The 18,622-nt window shown below is 43.8% G+C and overlaps 1 protein-coding gene across 3 annotated transcripts in view; it reads right to left on the reverse strand.

Annotated features, from left to right (window-relative positions):
- The window catches only part of abcc1 (ATP binding cassette subfamily C member 1 (ABCC1 blood group)), a 106,398-nt gene extending 93,568 nt beyond the window's left edge, over positions 1 to 12,830 (reverse strand). For 2 of the 3 annotated variants that reach the window (XM_068056212.1, XM_068056211.1), the window contains exon 1: positions 12,600 to 12,828. In XM_068056212.1, the coding sequence (XP_067912313.1) occupies positions 12,600 to 12,641 (42 nt within the window). In that variant the 5' untranslated portion in view covers positions 12,642 to 12,828. Of the gene's footprint in view, positions 1 to 12,599 lie in introns of all 3 variants that reach the window. The other variant, XM_068056213.1, reaches the window with a different exon arrangement.
- Positions 12,831 to 18,622: the final 5,792 nt, after the last annotated feature.

The following is an 18,622-nucleotide window of genomic DNA, read 5'->3' on the forward strand; positions in this document are numbered from 1 at the left end:
AGTAGGGCGTACATGTTGGCTGCCTCGAGGGCTTCTGCGTTGCAGATACGGTCCTGCTACCTGATGCCAATGATACTCCAGAGACAGCAAAGATGAAATGTGTTGAGACGTCACTCTTGGCTGACATACGTTGTCCAGGCCTTGCTGCCGTAGAGCAAGGTACTGAGGACACAGCCTTGAAACACTTGAACTTTTGTGTTCCGTGTCAGTGCGCCTTTTTCCCACACCCTCTTGGCCAGTCTGGATATAGCAGCAGACGCCTTTCCCATGTACGTGTTGATTTCTGCATCGAGAGACAGGTTACTGGTGATAGTTGAGCCTGGGTAGGTGAACTCTTGAACCACTTCCAGAGCGTGGTCGCCGATATTGATGGATGGAGCATTTCTGGCATCCTGTCCCATGATGTTCGTTTTCTTGAAACTGATGGTAGGCCAAATTCGTTGCAAGCAGCCACAAGCCTGTCGATGAGTCTCTGCAGACACTCTTCCGTGTGGGATGTTAATGCAGCATCGTCAGCAAAGAGGAGCTCCGTGATGAGGACTTTCTGTACTTTGGTCTTCGCTCAGATATTACCACTCATATTCAATGTAGGTTTAGTCAGAACCAAAGATTCAATTGAAATAGATAAACCCGCCACAAAGGGGCTCACTGACGCAATACTCAGAATCTATACCTACATCCCAGGTAAGGAAGGAGATTGATGCAACCACACAGCTAGTGAGGACGAAGTCATATAAGCATTGAACACTGTTAATCACACATCTAGACTTGAGCCATTAGATTGACTGGCTATGTAAAGCCATTCCACTTGTCAATTACCTAAGAAAATACTCTTAAGGTAACCTTAGACTCTGATCACCACAGTAGTTAATACACAACATCCATTGACGCTGGCTTACTGTAATACACAGACCCGCTTGTGTAACATTTGATGCTCATTTTTAGTAACTCTGTCCATTAACGATTGGCTGCTCAACTGTTAGGTAATCTTGAATAAGTGGTTGTGTGCCGAACTTAAAGTTGTGACTTTGTAACCAACTAAGCACTTTTGCGTGACTTGTGGTCTGGCTTCTTCCTTGATGATTTGGCAAGAAAATTACTTACTGACTCTGCAATTATAGGGTAACCAAATCGAGAGTAAGTAATTCAATTTCATTCCAATCTAAACTGGTTAGTGTAAAACAGTTCATGCCAATCTAGTCAGTCATCATTTATTCCTAGACCCAACCTGACAGGTAAAAACACAGGCTTTTCCTTAGTTAAAGGAGGGAATTAATTATCCATTTACTTCATTATATATTATCAGGATACCAAAGCCCAACTTTCTTTCAAAATTCACCAGGTCATAGCAAATGTAGGAAGCTAAAAAACATGGTCAATGTAACAGAGGAACAGATTAAGAATGAAGCATGCATAGAATTAGAACAGTCTTCCACATATTCTGTAAAAGATTAGGCATTGATGGGATCCATCCAGTTTCTCATAACATCTTTTATTGTGAGGAAACTAAGTTGAGACAAGTTTTTCAGGATGAGAATAAATGCAGGAAATGGAGAGGGACAGGGTGGAGTAGCATTTAACGGAAAAGCTGAAAACTTGGGAGACCAACCTGATTAGAAATGGAGTAGTGATGCAGAGGGATTGCATGCCCATGGTCCTGATGCCATACATACAAGGTACGCTATCTTTTTACTCCTGGGCTTGGATTCAAATCCATCCAAGCTGATAGAAGTCTCAACCCAAGTGCAAGCCCAGAGAAAAAAAAAGTTAATAATTCAGCACCAAACTGATACTCTGAAAAGTCTACAAAAACACCCTGTGTGAAAGATAGTACTGGATGGGACCCTCTTCAAGCTGAAGATGAAGATACATTATTGCATCAGAATATAATTTTATTCTCTACCTTGTATCTGACAAGGCCTTCCAAAATTAGTAAAGCATTCTTTCTTCAATGTAGTCAGCACTGACCTTGAAAAGCACAAGTATTAAACTCCCTTCCCACCAAAAAGAACAAATCTTGAACTTGAGTATATTCAGCATGAAGCATTGAGTAAGTACAGTCTTTTAAAGATTTAACTGGCATTCTTGAAGTTAAAGAGGACTGGACCAAAAGAACACAAATAAAAAAAGATAGGGCAGATGTTGGAAATCTGAAATAAATACAGAAAATACTTGAAACTTAACAAGTCTGGCAGTATGCATGGAGAAACAGAGTTATTTCAGGCCCATGATCTATCATCAGAACTGGAAAAGGTTAGAGATGCAACAGGTTTTAAGCAAACATAGTACAGGGAAAGGACCAAAGGAAAAGTCTTTGATAAGGCAGGAGAGATTAAATGATAAAAGGGATGCCAGTGCAAGGGAAAAGGGGATGGTATCCAGAATCACAGAATAATATAGTGCAAAAGAGGCCCTTCGGCCCATCGAGTCTGCACCGATGCATTAAAAACACCTGACCTGTCTACCTAATCCCATTTGCCAGCACTTGGCCCATCGCCTTGAATGTTAGGACGTGCCAAGTGCTCATCCAAGTACTTTTTAAAGGATGTGAGGCAACCTGCATCTACCACCCTCCCAGGCAGGGCTTTCCAGACCGTCACCACCCTCTGGGTAAAAAAGTTCTTCCTCAAATCCCCCTTAAACCTCCCGCTCCTCAACTTAAACTTGTGACCCCTCGTAACTGACTCTTCAACTAAGGGGAACAGCTGCTCCCTATCCACCCTGTCCATGCCCCTCATAATCTTGTACACCTCGATCAGGTCACCCCTCAGTCTTCTCTGCTCCAGCGAAAGCAATTCAAGCCTATCCAACCGCTCTTCATAGCTTAAATGTTCCATCCCAGGCAACATCCTGGTGAATCGCCTCTGCACCCCCTCACATCCTTCCTATCCAAAATCCAGACAAATAAAGATTCAAAGGATGGGTCTAGAGGAAGTGTAAATGGGAATAGTGGAACAATTAGCAACAGGTTTAAGGATCCATTTCCACTTGAAACAGGCCTTGGAAGGTCCCCAGGAATTGCGTCATGAAAATGGGAAATTTGTCCGTTTCCCAAGGTGATCAGGTAGGCAACCCAATAATCATATTAATGGCCTCTCCCAGTTTCTCTGTCGTACTTGTTCTGATGATGTCACCTGCTATACCAGTATTTTCAACATCTTCCTTTCTCCTCAACGGAGGATTTCCACCCCTCCGCAAACTGTGGTTAACAGGGCCCTCGACTGTCTGTTCCACTTCCCGCACTTCTGCTCTCAACACCATGAGAGGGCTCCCCTTGTCCTCACCCTCCATTATTTCCACCACCAAACATATCTTCCCTTCTCTTTTCAGCATTCTAAAAGGTACCATTCAGGCAACACCCTGGTCTACTCCTCAATCATTCTGTCCTCTTTTGCGCAAGCATAGGAGATGCAACACTTGTCCTTTTACCTCTTCCGTTCTTACCATCCAAGGCTTCAAACACTGCTTCCAGCAATTTTTTGTACTTCTCTCAACCTAGTATACGGTAGTTGCTGCTCAGAATGTGGTCTTCTCTAAACTGGGCAGACCAAATTCAGATTGGGTCAGCACTTTGCAAAAAACTTCCATTCAGTCCGCAATCGTGATCCTGAGCTTCCAGTCACCTGTCAGTTTAATTCTCCGCCCCACCCCGACTGACCTCAGCCACATACACTGTTCCAATGAAGCTCAATGCAAGCTCGAGGAACAGCATCCGATCTTTCAATGAGTCACTCTACAGCCTTCCAGATTCAACATTGAAATCAACAATTTCAGATCATAACCTCTGCTTCCTTTTTTTGAACAGCAACTGATGATGATTCTGTCTTTCCCATTTACACCTCCTCTAGACCTACCTTTTGTTTGTTTATTTATTCCATTACCTTCTCCTTTTGCCGTGCACCATCATCTCTTTCACCATTTAATCTCTCCTGCCCTCCACCTCATCACAGACCTTCACTTCTATTCTCTACCACCAACTCCCACCCCTTCCCTGCTTCTGTACATGCTTAAAACATCTCTAACTATTTCTAGTTCTGATGAAAGGTCACCGACCTGAAACATAGAAAATAGGAGCAGGAGTAGGCCATTCGGCCCTTTGAGCATGCTCCACCATTCATGATGATCATGGCTGATCATCCAATTCAGTAACCTGCTCCCACTTTCCCCCCACACCCTTTGATCCATTTAGACCCAAGAGCTATATCCAGCTCCTTCTTGAAAACATATAATGTTTTGGCCTCAACTGCTTTCTGTGGTAGCAAATTCCACGGGCTCGCCACTCTCTGGGTGAAGAAATTTCTCCTCATCTCAGTCCTGAAAGGTTTACCCCGTATCCTTAGACTATGACCCCTGGTTCTGGACTCTCCCACCATCTGGAACATCCTTCCTGCATCTACCCTGTCAAGTCCTGTTAGAATTTTATAGGTTTCTATGAGATCCCTCCTCTCTTCTGAACTCCAGCTAATATAATCCTAACCGACTCAATCTCCCCTCATATGTCAGTCCCGCCATCCCAGGAATCAGTCTGGTAAACCTTCGCTGCAGTCCCTCTATAGCAAGAGCATTCGTCCTCAGATAAGGAGACCAAAACTGCACACAATATTCCAGGTGTGGCCTCACCAAGGCCCTGTATAATTGCAGCAAGACATCCCTGCTTCTGTACTCGAATCCTCTCGCTATGAAGGCCAACATACCATTTGCCTTTTTTACCGCCTGTTGGACCTGCATGCTTACCTTCAGCGACTGGTGTACGAGAACATCCAGGTCTCGCTGCATATTCCCCTCTCTCAGTTTATTGCCATTCAGATAATAATCTTCCTTCCTGTTTTTGCTACCAAAGTGGATAATCTCACATTTATCCACATTATACTGCATCTGCCATGCATTTGTCCACTCACTCAACTTGTCCAAATCACCCTGAAGCCTCTTTGCATCCTCCTCACAACTCACCCTCCCACCCAGTTTTGTCTCATCTGCAAATTTGGAGATATTACATTTAGATCTAAATCATTTATATATATATTGTGAATAGCTGGGGTCCTAGCACCGATCCCTGCAGTACCCCACTAGTCACTGCCTGCCATTTGAAAAAAGACCCATTTATCCCTACTCTTTGTTTCCGGTCCAACCAATTTTCTATCCATCACAATACACTTTCCCTAATCCCATGCGGTTTAATTTTACATGCTAATCTCTTATGTGGGACTTTGTCGAAAGCCTTCTGAAAGTCCAAATAAACCACATCCACTGGCTCCCCCTCATCAACTCCACTAGTTACATCCTCAAAGAATTCTAGTAGATTTGTCAAGCATGATTTCCCTTTCGTAAATCCATGCTGACTCTGCCCAATTCTACCACTGTTCTCCAAGTGCTCTGCTATAAAATCTTTGATAATGGACTCTAGAATTTTCCCCACTACCGACGTCAGGCTGACTGGTCTATAATTCCTTGCTTTCTCTCTAGCTCCCTTTTTAAATAGTGGGGTTACATTAGCTACCCTCCAATCTGTAGGAACTGTTCCAGAGTCTATAGAATCTTGGAAGATGACCACCAATGCATCCACTATTTCTAGGGCCACTTCCTTAAGTACTCTGGGATGCATACCATCAGGCCCTGGGGATTTATCGGCCTTCAATCCCATCAATTTCCCCAACACCATTTTTCTAATACTGATTTCCTTCAGTTCCTCTCTCATTAAACCCAACATTTTTGGTATGATATTTGCGTCCTCCTTTGTGAAGACAGAACCAAAGTATGCAGTTAGTTGGTCAGCCATTTCTTTGTTCCCCATAACAAATTCCCCTATTTCTGACTGTAAGCGACCTACATTTGTCTTCACCAATCTTTTTCTCTTCACATACCTATAGAAGCTTTTACAGTCAGTTTTTATGTTCCCCACAAGCTTGCTCTTGTACTCTATTTTCCCCTTCTTAATCAATCCCTTGGTCCTCCTTTGCTGAATTCTAAATTGCTCCCAATCCTCAAGTCTGTTGATTTTTTCTGGCAAACTTATATGCCTCTTCCTTGGATGTAATGCTATCTCTAATTTCCCTTGTAAGCCTTGGTTTGGCTACCTTTCCCGTTTTACTTTTGCACCAGACAGGGATAAACAATTGTTGCAGTTCATCCATGCGCTCTTTAAATGTTTGCCATTGCCTATCCACCGTCATCCCTTAAAGTAACGTTTCCCAATCCATCATAGCCAACTTGCGCCTCATACCTTCATAGTTTCCTTTACTAAGATTCAGGACCAGTCTCAGAATCAACTACATCGCTCTCCATCTTATGAAAAATTCTATCATATTATGGTAGTTCGTCCCAAGGGGTCTCGCACCACTAAATTGTCAATTATTCCTCTCTCATTACACAATACCCAGTCTAGGATGGCCTGTTCTCTAGTTGGTTCCTCAACGTATTGGTCCAGAAAACCAGAAAACTCTAAGAATTCCTCCTCTACGGTATTGTGACTAATTTGATCTGCCCAATCTATATGCAGATTAATGTCACCTATAATTACAGATGTTCCTTTATTGCATGCGTCCCTAATTTCCTGTTTAATGCAATTCCCAATAATCACCACTACAGTCTGGGGGTCTATATACAACCCCCATTAATGTTTTTTGCCCCTTAGTGTTTCTCAGCTCTACCCATACAGATTCCACATTAACTCTTTCTCTCTCCACAAATTTTCCTGTTGATAGCATTTTCTGTTTTTATTTTGAACTAAGAGCTGTTTAATGGTGTCCAGATCAATCCCTGCATTTCACATTTTTAACTCATCATAAAGCTACAAAAATACAGATGCATTTAAAATATTTAAACTTGTAATCATTTTTTAGACCACAACCGCTGCATTTCAAGTTTAACAATGAATATACTGCAAATAGCTTAAGGACTTAAGCCGATTACCATATTAAAAGTGGAATTCTATAATCCTGAATTTGGCATAATGCCCAAAATATCCAGCATTCTTTTAAGACAAGGTATGTGAAACACACAATATGATCTAACAGATGCCTTTCCATTTTGATGCATAATTACACATACACATTATATATACACATATACATATAAATAATACAGCAAGCCCCATTTAATATTCTGAAATCACAGTACAGTAGCTCATGTCGGGAATTTTATCCCATCAAGAACACAGTTCCCTTGATTATAACAGAGCTTCTACTAGAGCTATGATCAAGTTTGTTGTGCAAGGTCTTGAATAAAGAATCAGCTACCATTGCTTCCACGCCACGCCTAAAAGTAGTAGTATGCCCATCGGACCAGTGAAACCAGATGAGTCAGTTGTGTTAAGGGAATAATTTGTTAATGTATGTATTCCTTTATTCCGGATTAAGAATAATTTTCTGGTGCAGTTTTTCCTCAACCTTACCTATAATAAGAGAACTGACTAAACTGCTTTAATATGCGACACTGAACAATGGACAATGACACGGAAATGTGACAGGTGTAGTGTGTTTTAAAACACATTGTCTGATTACGCTCCTGTGAAGTGCCTTGGGCCATCTCATTGTGTTAAAGGCACTTGCATAAATGCAAGTTGTTTTAGCCAATTTTACTGGGAGCAGGTTCCACATCTCTACAAATTTGGGAAATTATTTTAATCTCTAGTTTCATTTGAGACTATTTTAATTTTTAAATGTATCATTTAGTTCTTCAATCACAGTTAACTAACCATCTTAAACCCGTGATAGGCATGCTCTTCAGCTTTTTAAAGGGTTGTATTTTGTCCCATCTTGATCTTTCATAGGGTTGGTCTTGCTGAAAAGTGAGAATAACTAACAAGATTTATGGACATCTTTAATATATAGTTGCTATAAAATTGAGATTTATTTAATTCTGACAAAATGTGTAATATGTATGCACAGAGCTAATGCACAGCAGAGTTATGGTGCACAGTGAAATACTTAGATTTCTTTAGTCAAATCAAGTTATTTCCATTCCCAAGTCCAGTTCAGGTCACCACGCTTCAGGAAGAATGTGAGGGTCCTTGAAAGGGTGCAGTGGAGATTTACGAGAATGGTCCCAGGGATGGAGGACTTTCAATTTCCTAATTGATCATGTGAAGGACCACAAGACATGCTCACTTCATTTTGATTATAAGTAGCAGTTAAATCATGCTAGGTCTTGATGTTTGGGTTTGGGGAAGGAGGGTTTGCAATGAACCTATAACGCACAGGGCCAGACCACCAAGTTACTCGCCAAGACTTGGTCATAAAGTCATTTACGGCACAGAAGGAGGTTCATCAGTTAATGCGAGCTCTCCACGGAACTATACAGTCAGTCCCATTCCCCGGCTCAATCCCCGTAGGCTTGCAAGTCTATTTCTCTCAAGTGGTCATCCGACGACTTCTTGAAGTCTTTGATTGTCTCTGATTCCACCACCCTCGTGGGCAGCGAGTTCCAGGTCATTACCACCCGCCGCATAAAAAAGTGCTTCCCCATATTTTGCTGCGTCTTTTGCACAAAACTTTCAATCTGTGTCCACTAGTCCTTGTACTATTTGCTAATAGGAACAGTTTTTCCTTGTCTAACTTATCTAAGCCTGTCATAATCTTGTGCGTTTCTGTTAAATCTCCCCTCAATCTCCCTTGTTCTAAGGAGAACAAACCCAGCTTTTCCAATGTAACCTTGTAACTAAAGTCCTCCATCCCTGGGACCATTCTCGTAAATCTCCACGGCACCCTTTCAAGGACCTCACATTCTTCCTGAAGTGTGGTGACCTGAACTGGACTTGGGAATGGAAATAACTTGATTTGACTAAAGTTTCTCCTTCAACATGACTGTTGATGGATTGTCAAATGTTGTGTTTTTTGTCACAGGATTGGAGACTGATGATGTATGTAGGAGGCAATTGCTGGTTGTTCTGATGAAATGTTTGCCTATGAAGATAACTGTGTGTAGATAAGGATTCATTGTGCAGATAAGCTATGTAGCAATCACAGTAGACTACAGATGGAGAAAGCAAGGCCTTTATTTGGCTGAGAGAGAAAGCGGTAGTTCTCCTGGACAAGATCAGCTCAGAGAACAGGAAGGGATGTAGTAGAGAAACTAAGAAAGTTGTGGGTTCAGGACTAAGGCAAGAAGGAATCCTTGGGAGAAGCTTGGCTCGTTGGGCAAGAGGAAGGTGCAGCAGAGACAGTTAAAAGATAGTCACATCAAGAACTTGCATTTATATAGCACCTTTAATGTAGCAAAAATGTCCCAAGGCACATCGCAGAAGTGTTATCAAACAATATTTGACAGCGTGCCATATAAAGCGATATTAAGACAGATGACCAAAAGCTTGGTTTCCAGGAGTGTCTTAAAAAGGAGGAAGGAGAGATGGAGAGGTTTAGGGAAGAAATGCCAAAGCTTATATCATTAGCAGTTTCAAGCTGAGAACTTCCACCAGAACAAACTCATGCATCAGAACAGGAGTAGGCCATTCAGCCCCTTGAGCCTGTTCCACCATTTAAAGAGATTACAGCAGATCTGTATCCTAACTGCACCCACCCAACTTAGCTCCAAATCCCTCAATTCCATTGATAGATTGGCTAGAAAAAATGTCAGATTTAAAATTTTTCTCACAACTACTGCTTTTGTGGGACAGAGTTCCACACTTGTACCAAACTTTACACAAGAATACAAGAAATAGGAGCAGGAGTAAACCACATGGCCCATCGAGCCTGCTCTGCCATTCAAAACGATCATGGCTGATCTTAGGATTCAACTCCACTTTTCCGCCTGCTTGCCATACCCCTTGATTCCCAGACAGTCCAAAAATCTGTCTATCCCAGCCTTAAACTATGGGACATCCACAACCCTTTGAGTGAAGTAATTTCTCCTCATCAGTCCTAAATGATCGGCCCCTTATCCTGAGACTGCGCCCCCGTGTTTTAGATTCCCCGACCAGCGGAAATAATCTCTGTGCCTACCTTATCCAGCCCCTTCAGAATCTTAAATGTTTCAATGAAATGTGCGATTCTCCATCCACCCCATGCCACTATACCCACCCTCAACAGCCACATTAAAATCAGCCCCAGGTTTGCAATGACCTTGACTGCTAAAAGCTATATAGTACTAGCTCGGACATTTTGCATTGAATTCTAGAGCTACATAAAAATAGCGTTCCCCAATTTCTCTCCTGAATGAAAATTGCAAAAGGAGAATAATTTTGGTGAATAAAGTTTAAAAAAGACACAGATGCAATTAGAAAGGGGAGAATAAACAGGAAACACTCAATGCTAGCAAAAGCACTCAACTGAGTGGCAAAAAAGCATATACCACAAAAGTACCTGTACTATGAAGTACATTCCCTCAATTCACTTTATACCAAATAGAATACATCATAGAAGATAATGCATTAGTTTATCTATCAATTACAGAGTTTGCCTCTGAATGCAGAATCAAGACATCAGAATATAGAATACAAATTAGAAGTAAAATTACTGCAGATGCAGCAAATCTGAAATAAAAAGCAGAAAATGCTGGAAACTCTCAATTGTCTATTTAGAGAAGCACAGGGTTAATGTTTCAGGCTGACATTCTATTAGCCTTTTGATTGTACCTGTGCACTAGCTTTTAGTGATGTGCACACAGACACCCAAATCCTTTTGCTCCTCAACAATTCCTAGTCATCTTGCTATTAAGAAAATATTCCAATCTTTCTTCCTGGGGATCCAAAGTGGATGATCTCACATTTACCAACATTGAACTCCATAGTTTTTCCCACTTACTCAACCTGCCTACATCTCTTTGTAATTCCACTCCTATCTGTACACCTCATTGTGCCTCCTAACTTGGTGTTATCTGCAAACTAATATATCCAACAACACTCCAGAAGCTCGACACCATCCAGGACAAAGCAACCCGCTTGATTGGCACCCCATCTACAAACATTCACTCCCTCCACCACCGACGCACAGTGGCAGCAGTGTGTACCATCTACAAGATGCACTGCAGCAATGCACCAAGGCTCCTTAGACAACACCTTCCAAACCCATGACCTCTACCAACTAGAAGGACAAGGGCAGCAAATACAAGGGAACGCCACCACCTGCAAGTTCCCCTCCAAGTCACACACCATCCTGACTTGGAACTATATCGCCGTTCCTTCACTGTCGCTGGGTCAAAATCCTGGAACTCCCTTCCTAACAGCACTGTGGGCATACCTACCCCAAATGGACTGCAGCGGTTCAAGAAGGCAGCTCACCACCACCTTCTCAAAGGCAATAAATGCTGACCTGGCCAGCGTCACCCACATCCCATGAATGAATTTTTTAAAAATAACTCTCAAGTCCTTAATCCAAGTCACACACGATGAAAATCTAAAGTAATGTGACACTGTAGCCATCACCTTGGTCCACCTACTCCTCTGGCATCTTCTTGTTCCACCCCTGCTGCTATGCATTTAAAATCCTCATTCTCTATCACCCATCTAAGAATCATGGCAAGTTTCTCATCAGTCCTTACTACTTTTCTCCTTTAGCCCCTGCACTGTGATTTCTCATCCTCAGTGATTTCAACCTTCATCTCAACATCTCCCCCTCTCCAGAGTTCACTGCCCTCATGACCTCTTTTAACCCCTCCATGCATGTTCACTACCTATATTCATGATTACCCCCTTGATCTTTCCACCTTGCATGGTCTTCCTACTCCCATCATCTCAATCACAGACAAGGCCATCGCTGATCACTTTGTTGCATCTTTTGCCATTCACATCGTCCTTCCAACCCCCACTTCCTTCTACATCCACCTCTGGAAAAATACACTCCTCTAGATCAGGGGCACTTTCAAATTGCCAACTATCTAGCCTTTAGGCCTTCAATTCACCACACTAGTTCTGCTATCATCTCCTCTCCCTCAAGTCCAAGGGACACAGACTTGAACGTTTATGTCTGACAACTGGTTTAACCATTCATCACCAGATTTGGCCAGACGTTATAATACACTATGGGGCACTGTCCTCCTCTGCCAAAAGTGTTCATTACACCAAGATCATACTAGAATGCAAAGAATAACACCCCACCACCCCAGCTTGTGTTCTCCACTACCAACCATCTTCTTAAACCCCTCTATTCCACTAGAAGTTGCTTTCAGCTGACTGTGTAGCTACAAGTATATTCAGGCCACTGAAGCACATCAACATTAGCCAGCACTGTGAGCAGCCCGAGACCCCGCCACCTTGCACCTTTCTTGCTCAGTAAGAATGATGATGCTCACTATCACGGGGTTAGCTGGAACAAATCGTGCTTGGCCCATGTCCTTCCCTAAAAATAAACCGCTGCATCAGGTGAAATGGGTTGACATGCTGCGTGTCCCACTTTGTCCTGGCTGGGTCATCTCACTCCGGGATCCCGGGCCGCGGCAGTTGGCAACCTGCCCCACCCGATCATGGTTGCTAGGGCGGCCTAACTTTACATCTACCCCATTAAAAAAAAGAGGGGAGCGACAAGATAACACCAGTGCCGAAACCAGGCCGGGCCGTAGGAAATTAAACCGACAGTAAAGCCTGAGGTGGAGCGCCGCCTAATCCGGCCTCTAGTTACTCTCAGTATCTCCCTCATAAATACAAAGAAAAAGAGCCGGTCGAGCCTCACCCAAAAGATATCCCGCTCATTCTTGCTACAGAAAGCTTCCATGCCGGCAGCTCTCGATCCCGGCCCGGCTGCCGCTTCTTCCTATTAAAGACACCCCACTCACGCTGCCAATAACAGTGCTCATTAGCTCCGCCTTGCAGTCCCGGTTCAGCTTCACCCCCAGCAGCGCATGGGTTAATGTCCTCCCTGCAAAGCACAAAACGAAAGTTCAGGTCGCTCTTCAAAGGGTTCCGATGTTAATCTCCCTCCCATTCCAGGATCTCATGTCAGCCTGCACAATAAACGCTTAACTTGATTACACCATACTATAGTAAGGATGTGATGGCACTGCAGAGGAGATTCACCAGGATGTTGCCTGGGCTGGAACATTTCAGCTATGAAGAGAGATTGGATAGACTAGGATTATTTTCTTGAGAGCAGAGAAGGCTGAGGGGGAACCTGATTGACTATACAAAATTATGAGGGACATCGATAGGAACAAAGAACAATACAGCAAAGGACAGGCCTTTTGGCCCGCCAAGCCTGTGCCGATCTTGATGCCTGCCTAAACTAAAACCTTCTGCACATCCAGGGACCATATCCCTCTATCCCCATCCTATTCATGTATTTGTCAAGATGCCTCTTAAACGTCACTATTGTACCTGCTTCCACCACCTCCCCCGGCAGCAAGTTCCAGGCACTCACCATCCTCTGTGTAAAGAACTTTCCTCGCACATCCCCTCTAAACTTTGCTCCTCTCACCTTAAACCTATGTCCCCTAGTAACTGACTCTTCCACCCTGGGAAAAAGCTTCTGACTATCCACTCTGTCCATGCCGCTCACAACTTTGTAAACCTCTATCATGTCGTCCCTCCACCTCCGTCGTTCCAGTGAAAACAATCCAAGGTTATCCAACCTCTCCTCATAGCTAATGCCCTCCAGACCAGGCAACATCCTGGTAAACCTCTCCTGTACCCTCTCCGAAGCCTCCACGTCCTTCTGGTAGTGTGGCCACCAGAATTGCACGCAATATTCTAAGTGTGGCCTAACTAAAGTTCTGTACAGCTGCAGCATGACTTGCCAATTTTTATACTCTATGCCCCGACCGATGAAGGCAAACATGCCGTATGCCTTCTTGACTACCTTATCCACCTGCATTGCCACTTTCAGTGACCTGTGGACCTGTACGCCCAAATCTCTCCTAAGGGTTCTGCCATTTACTGTATACTTCCCACCTGCATTAGACCTTCCAAAATGCATTACCTCACATTTGTCCGGATTAAACTCCATCTGCCATTTCTCCGCCCAATACTCCAACCGATCTATATCCTGCTGTATCCTTTGACAATCTTCATCACCATCCGCAATTCCACCAGCCTTTGTGTCGTCCGCAAACTTACTAATCAGACCAGCTACATTTTCCTCCAAATCATTTATATTTACTACAAACAGCAAAGGTCCCAGCACAGATCCCTGCGGAACACCACTAGTCACATCCCTCCATTCAGAAAAGCACCCTTCCACTGCTACCCTCTATCTTCTATGACTGAGCCAGTTCAGTATCCATCTTGCCAGCTCACCTTTGATCCCGTGTGACTTCACCTTTTGTACCAGTCTGCCATGAGGGACCTTGTCAAAGGCTTTACTGAAGTCCATATAGATAACATCCACTGCCCTTCCTTCATCAATCATCTTTGTCACTTCCACAAAAAACTCAATCAAAGGTAGATAAGAAGAAACTTTTTCCCTTAGCAGAGGTGGCAATAACCAGGGGCCACAGATTTAAGGCAAGGGGCAGGAGGTTTAGAGGGGATTTGAGGGGAAAAAAATTTCACCCAGAGGGTAGTTGGAATCTGAACACAGTGCCTGAAGAGGTGGTAGAGGCAGGTACCCTCACAACATTTAAGAAGTATTTAGATGAGCACTTGAAATGCCATAGCATACAAGGTTACAGGCCAAGTGCTGGAAAATGGCATTGGAATAGATAGGTGCTTGATGGGAGGCAGCACACGATGGGCCGAAGGGCTGGTTTCTGTGCTGTATAATTCTATGACTCTATGACCAGGCCTCCCTAGAGAAAGGGGAACGTAAATGCAAATTTTTTTTAAATACACAATGTCACATTACAGAATCATAGAATGGTAACAGCACTGGAGGCCATTTGGTCCATCATGTCTGTGCCAGTTAAAGTCAATTCACCTAGTCCCACTCCCCTGTCTTTTCCCGATAGCCCTGCAATTTTTTTCTCTTCAGATAATTATCCTATTCTCTTTTGAAAGTCACAATTTAATCTGCCTCCACCACACTCTTAGGCAGTGCATTCCAGATCCTAACCACTCACTGCTTGTAAAAGGTTTTTCATGTCACCATTGCTATTCCTGTTAATCAACTTAAATCGGTGTCTTCTGGTTTTCGATCCTTCTGTCAATCAGAAGTTTTTCCCTATCTACTCTGTCCAGACCCCTCATGACTTTGAACAGTGTAGTATAAGGGTCTGAAAGGGTTAATGTTGAGACAGTGTAAGGAATACCTCCCACCATGATGATATAAGAGATCACATGTGAGTGAGACATGCAGCATGGCTTTAGAGAAGTCACATATGCTGGTGTAAAGCTGTACATAGTTAGAATGTAATGTGTTAAGAGTACAGAAGACATGGTAATCTCTCTAAGCTATAATAACTAAGTATACTAAGGTGGCAGCAGACAAACCAAGCATACAATATGGTGAACAGCAGTGGGTCTTACCATGCAACACCCAGAAGAAGAATTTGAAGAAGTACTTCTAAGAAGGTTGACCCGAAAAAAGCGCCAAAACTGCAGAGCTTGAGAAGAGGCTGTGAAAAAGTTCCTGAGCTGTTCCATGGACCAAGCAGGCACAGAGAGTTGGGGAATCGATTTGGAGAGGCATTCAGGTTGCATCACAGGGGCAGGTAGTCTGTGAAGAAAGATTCTGGTCCAGTGATTGCAGGCTGTGAGTCAGAGAAACAAGCAACGATCAGGATCTGGTGAGCAACCTGTAAAGAAGGTAAAAAAAATTGTTCCTAACGGCACTAGGCAGCCAGCACTAGAAAAACCAAAAGGCCTTAGCGAGGGTGGATCCGAGGTCGCTGCCATTACATGTGGCAACTGGAGCGAGTGAGACAAAAACAAAGAGGCTGCAAATACTCGATACTCTAAGTGAAGGGAGTAAAAGAGTATAGTAGATACACTATAAACTGCATGCCAAACAAGGGGGAAATAAATTAAAAGTCTAACAGCGAGATTACACAGGGAGAAACAATGGCCATAGCAGGACTCAGCACTGGGCATTATAGGTACATGAAAGCAAAGAATTTCAATGTAACTGGAATACAATATATCATCAGTATAAAGCTCCTGGGCAAATTGGTCATCCATTGATTAGGATGAGCTGTATGTTTGAGAAGCATGGAAAGCTTCTGATACTGGAGAGAAATTTTCTTAAAAAAGAAATTAATCTACAAAGCAAGCTAACTGGAAAAGCCCATGAGGTTTATTCGCTGTTGGCAGATCAGAGTTCATCAAATTATGAACTGGGTCATATGAATTAGTACCCAAAGCCGATCGCCAAAAGTTTAGAACCCTCAAGAAGCAAGCTAATCAAACTTATCTGGAGTTTGAATAAATATGCAGCTGGCTTTTGACCAGTGGCTGAGGGCTCTTAAAGTACAGCTCAGCTATGAGAATCTCAGGGAAGTAGTTCTATTAGAGGAATTTTAAAACTCTCTCCCACTCTCCATAAAGACCCATGTAGAGGAGCAACGGGTTCAGAGAGCCCAGCAAGCAGCCATTCTAGCCGATGAGTTTGCTTTAACTTATAAGTCGGTTTTCAGGGGAGAACCTTTCCTAATCACTCCGGCAATTTCAAAAAAGACGAAGGGTGGGAAGGTGATAGGAGCCCAAGCAGTCCTGGGAGAGAAAGGAAAGCAGGAGACAAAGGGGGCCCTCCTCCAGCCAAAAAGGAAGGTGCTGTGAGCAAGAGTGAGACCTGGAGAACTGTGTGTTTCCATTGTAATAAAGCAGGGCATTTAAAAGCTGACTGCTGGAAACTAAAAGGAAAACTGGTAGGGTTAATCAGGGCGCACCCGCTCAGGGAAGAATTGAACCTGAAAGAAAGCACAGCAGAACAAGCTGTGGCTTTTACTGCAGTAAGAGTGAGACCCAGGAAGCTTACTGCTGCAAGTGCAGGAAAATTTAATAGGATTCCTGAAGGTTATCAAGGTTTTGCGTCTGAAGGGAAAGTAACCCCATACCCCTCGAGTGGGGCAATCAAGCCCATAGTGATTCTCAGGGACACAGGGGCCTCTAGATCATTTTTACTGGGAAAAGGCCTAACCCTTCCCCCAGAGAGTGCAGTACACACCAGAATGGTGATGAACGGTATAGGAGGGCAGTGCATGCCTGTACCTGCACACTGGGTGCATCTGGAGTGCGACCTAGTTTCGGGACCAGTGACCATAGGGATTGTCCCTAGTTTGCCTGTGGACGGGGTTGACCTGCTCCTAGGTAATGATCTGGCAGGGGTGAAGGTGGTAGCCCCCCCAGTAGTGAAAGACCGCAAGAGGTCAGAGAGACAGGGCAGTGGCGGGAGACGGACCCCTGCAGTTTCCCTGAATGTGTAGTGGATCAGGCCATGATCATACCAGCTCCCCCAGAGGAGACTGCATTGGCACTGCAGGCAGATGACCATGAGGCTGCCTGTCCAAAATTTTCTTTGGAAAGTTAGGAGACCCAGGGAATGAATTGAATGGATTTTCCCTAGCTGAGGCTCAGCGAGCCAACCCAGTATTACAAGAGTTAGCACAGGCTGCCCAGTCTGAAATTGAAGCAGAGGGAGTCCCTGATTGCTACAATTTAAAGAATGAGGTACTGCTCAGGAAATGGAGTTCTCCTCACAGACCTGAGAGCAAGGAATGGGCAGTTGTTCACCTGTTAGTGGTGCCACAGAAGTACTGGACAGAAATATTAAGAAGGGCCCACAAGACTACAGTGACTGTACATGCTGGTATACGAAAGACCAAAGCCCGCATAAGACAGCAGTTTGACTGGCCAGAGCTCCACAAAGATGTGGTGGAGTACTGCTGCAGTTGCCACATGTGCCAGGTTGAGGGGAAACCCCAACCTACAATGAAACCTGCACCCCTAAGTCCTGTACCGGTGTTTGGAGGACCCTCCAGCAGAGGGCTGGTGAACTGTAAGGGACCCCTACCGGAACAAAAAGGGACAGGCAGGCATAAGGCTGACCAAAGGTTAGACAGAGAAGGGGGAAAAATGACCAACAGGGCAGGTTAAAGGAAGTCTGGGAGGAATCCCAGATGAAAACCCCTACTGTCCGGTCAGCCAACCCCAAAAAATGTGAAAAGTTAGACCCCACATCCTCCTACATAAATGGAGACACTAGAAGCACCCCACCAGAGTTGCTAACAGCAGTTACAGGAACCTGCAGAGAAAAAGAAAGACCTCTAGAGGGTAGAAAAACCATGATGCTAATGCTTCACCTAGTCGAAGTGTCACAGGGAAGTACAGTACAGTATGCACAAATACCTCCAGGGAGGCGTGTCCTCTGGGACAAAGGGGAGATTAGCAAAGAATCCTTCCCCACAGTCAGAAAAAAAGCGAACCACCCATCCCCTGAAGTCAAAAGCCTTTGCATGACTCTGCAAAGCACTGAAAGAGAGTGCAGGAGAGACCCGCCCACTACTGACTCTTTTTTTAAAAAAACTACCTCAGCAGGAACAAAGATGCTAGGCAGCCATGGAAATGGGCAAACGGAAGAGAAACTTCCCAAAGAGAAAAGAAACACATGTTTACTGGGACACCAAAGGGAGCAATTAAAGCAACACTGGCACCAAGAAAAGACAGCTTGTAATAAGTTTTAGGATTTATGAATGAGTGAGAATGAATGAAAGAAATGCATTTTTTTTTCTGTATCTTCTATTTTTCTCTCGACCCTTTCAATGAAATGTACTTTTCTCAAATCATATTTCATTCCGCTGGGTATGGAGGTGTCATGGTATGCCCCCA

The sequence above is a fragment of the Heterodontus francisci genome, chromosome 24, assembly GCF_036365525.1.
Source record: "Heterodontus francisci isolate sHetFra1 chromosome 24, sHetFra1.hap1, whole genome shotgun sequence".
NCBI lineage: Eukaryota > Metazoa > Chordata > Chondrichthyes > Heterodontiformes > Heterodontidae > Heterodontus > Heterodontus francisci.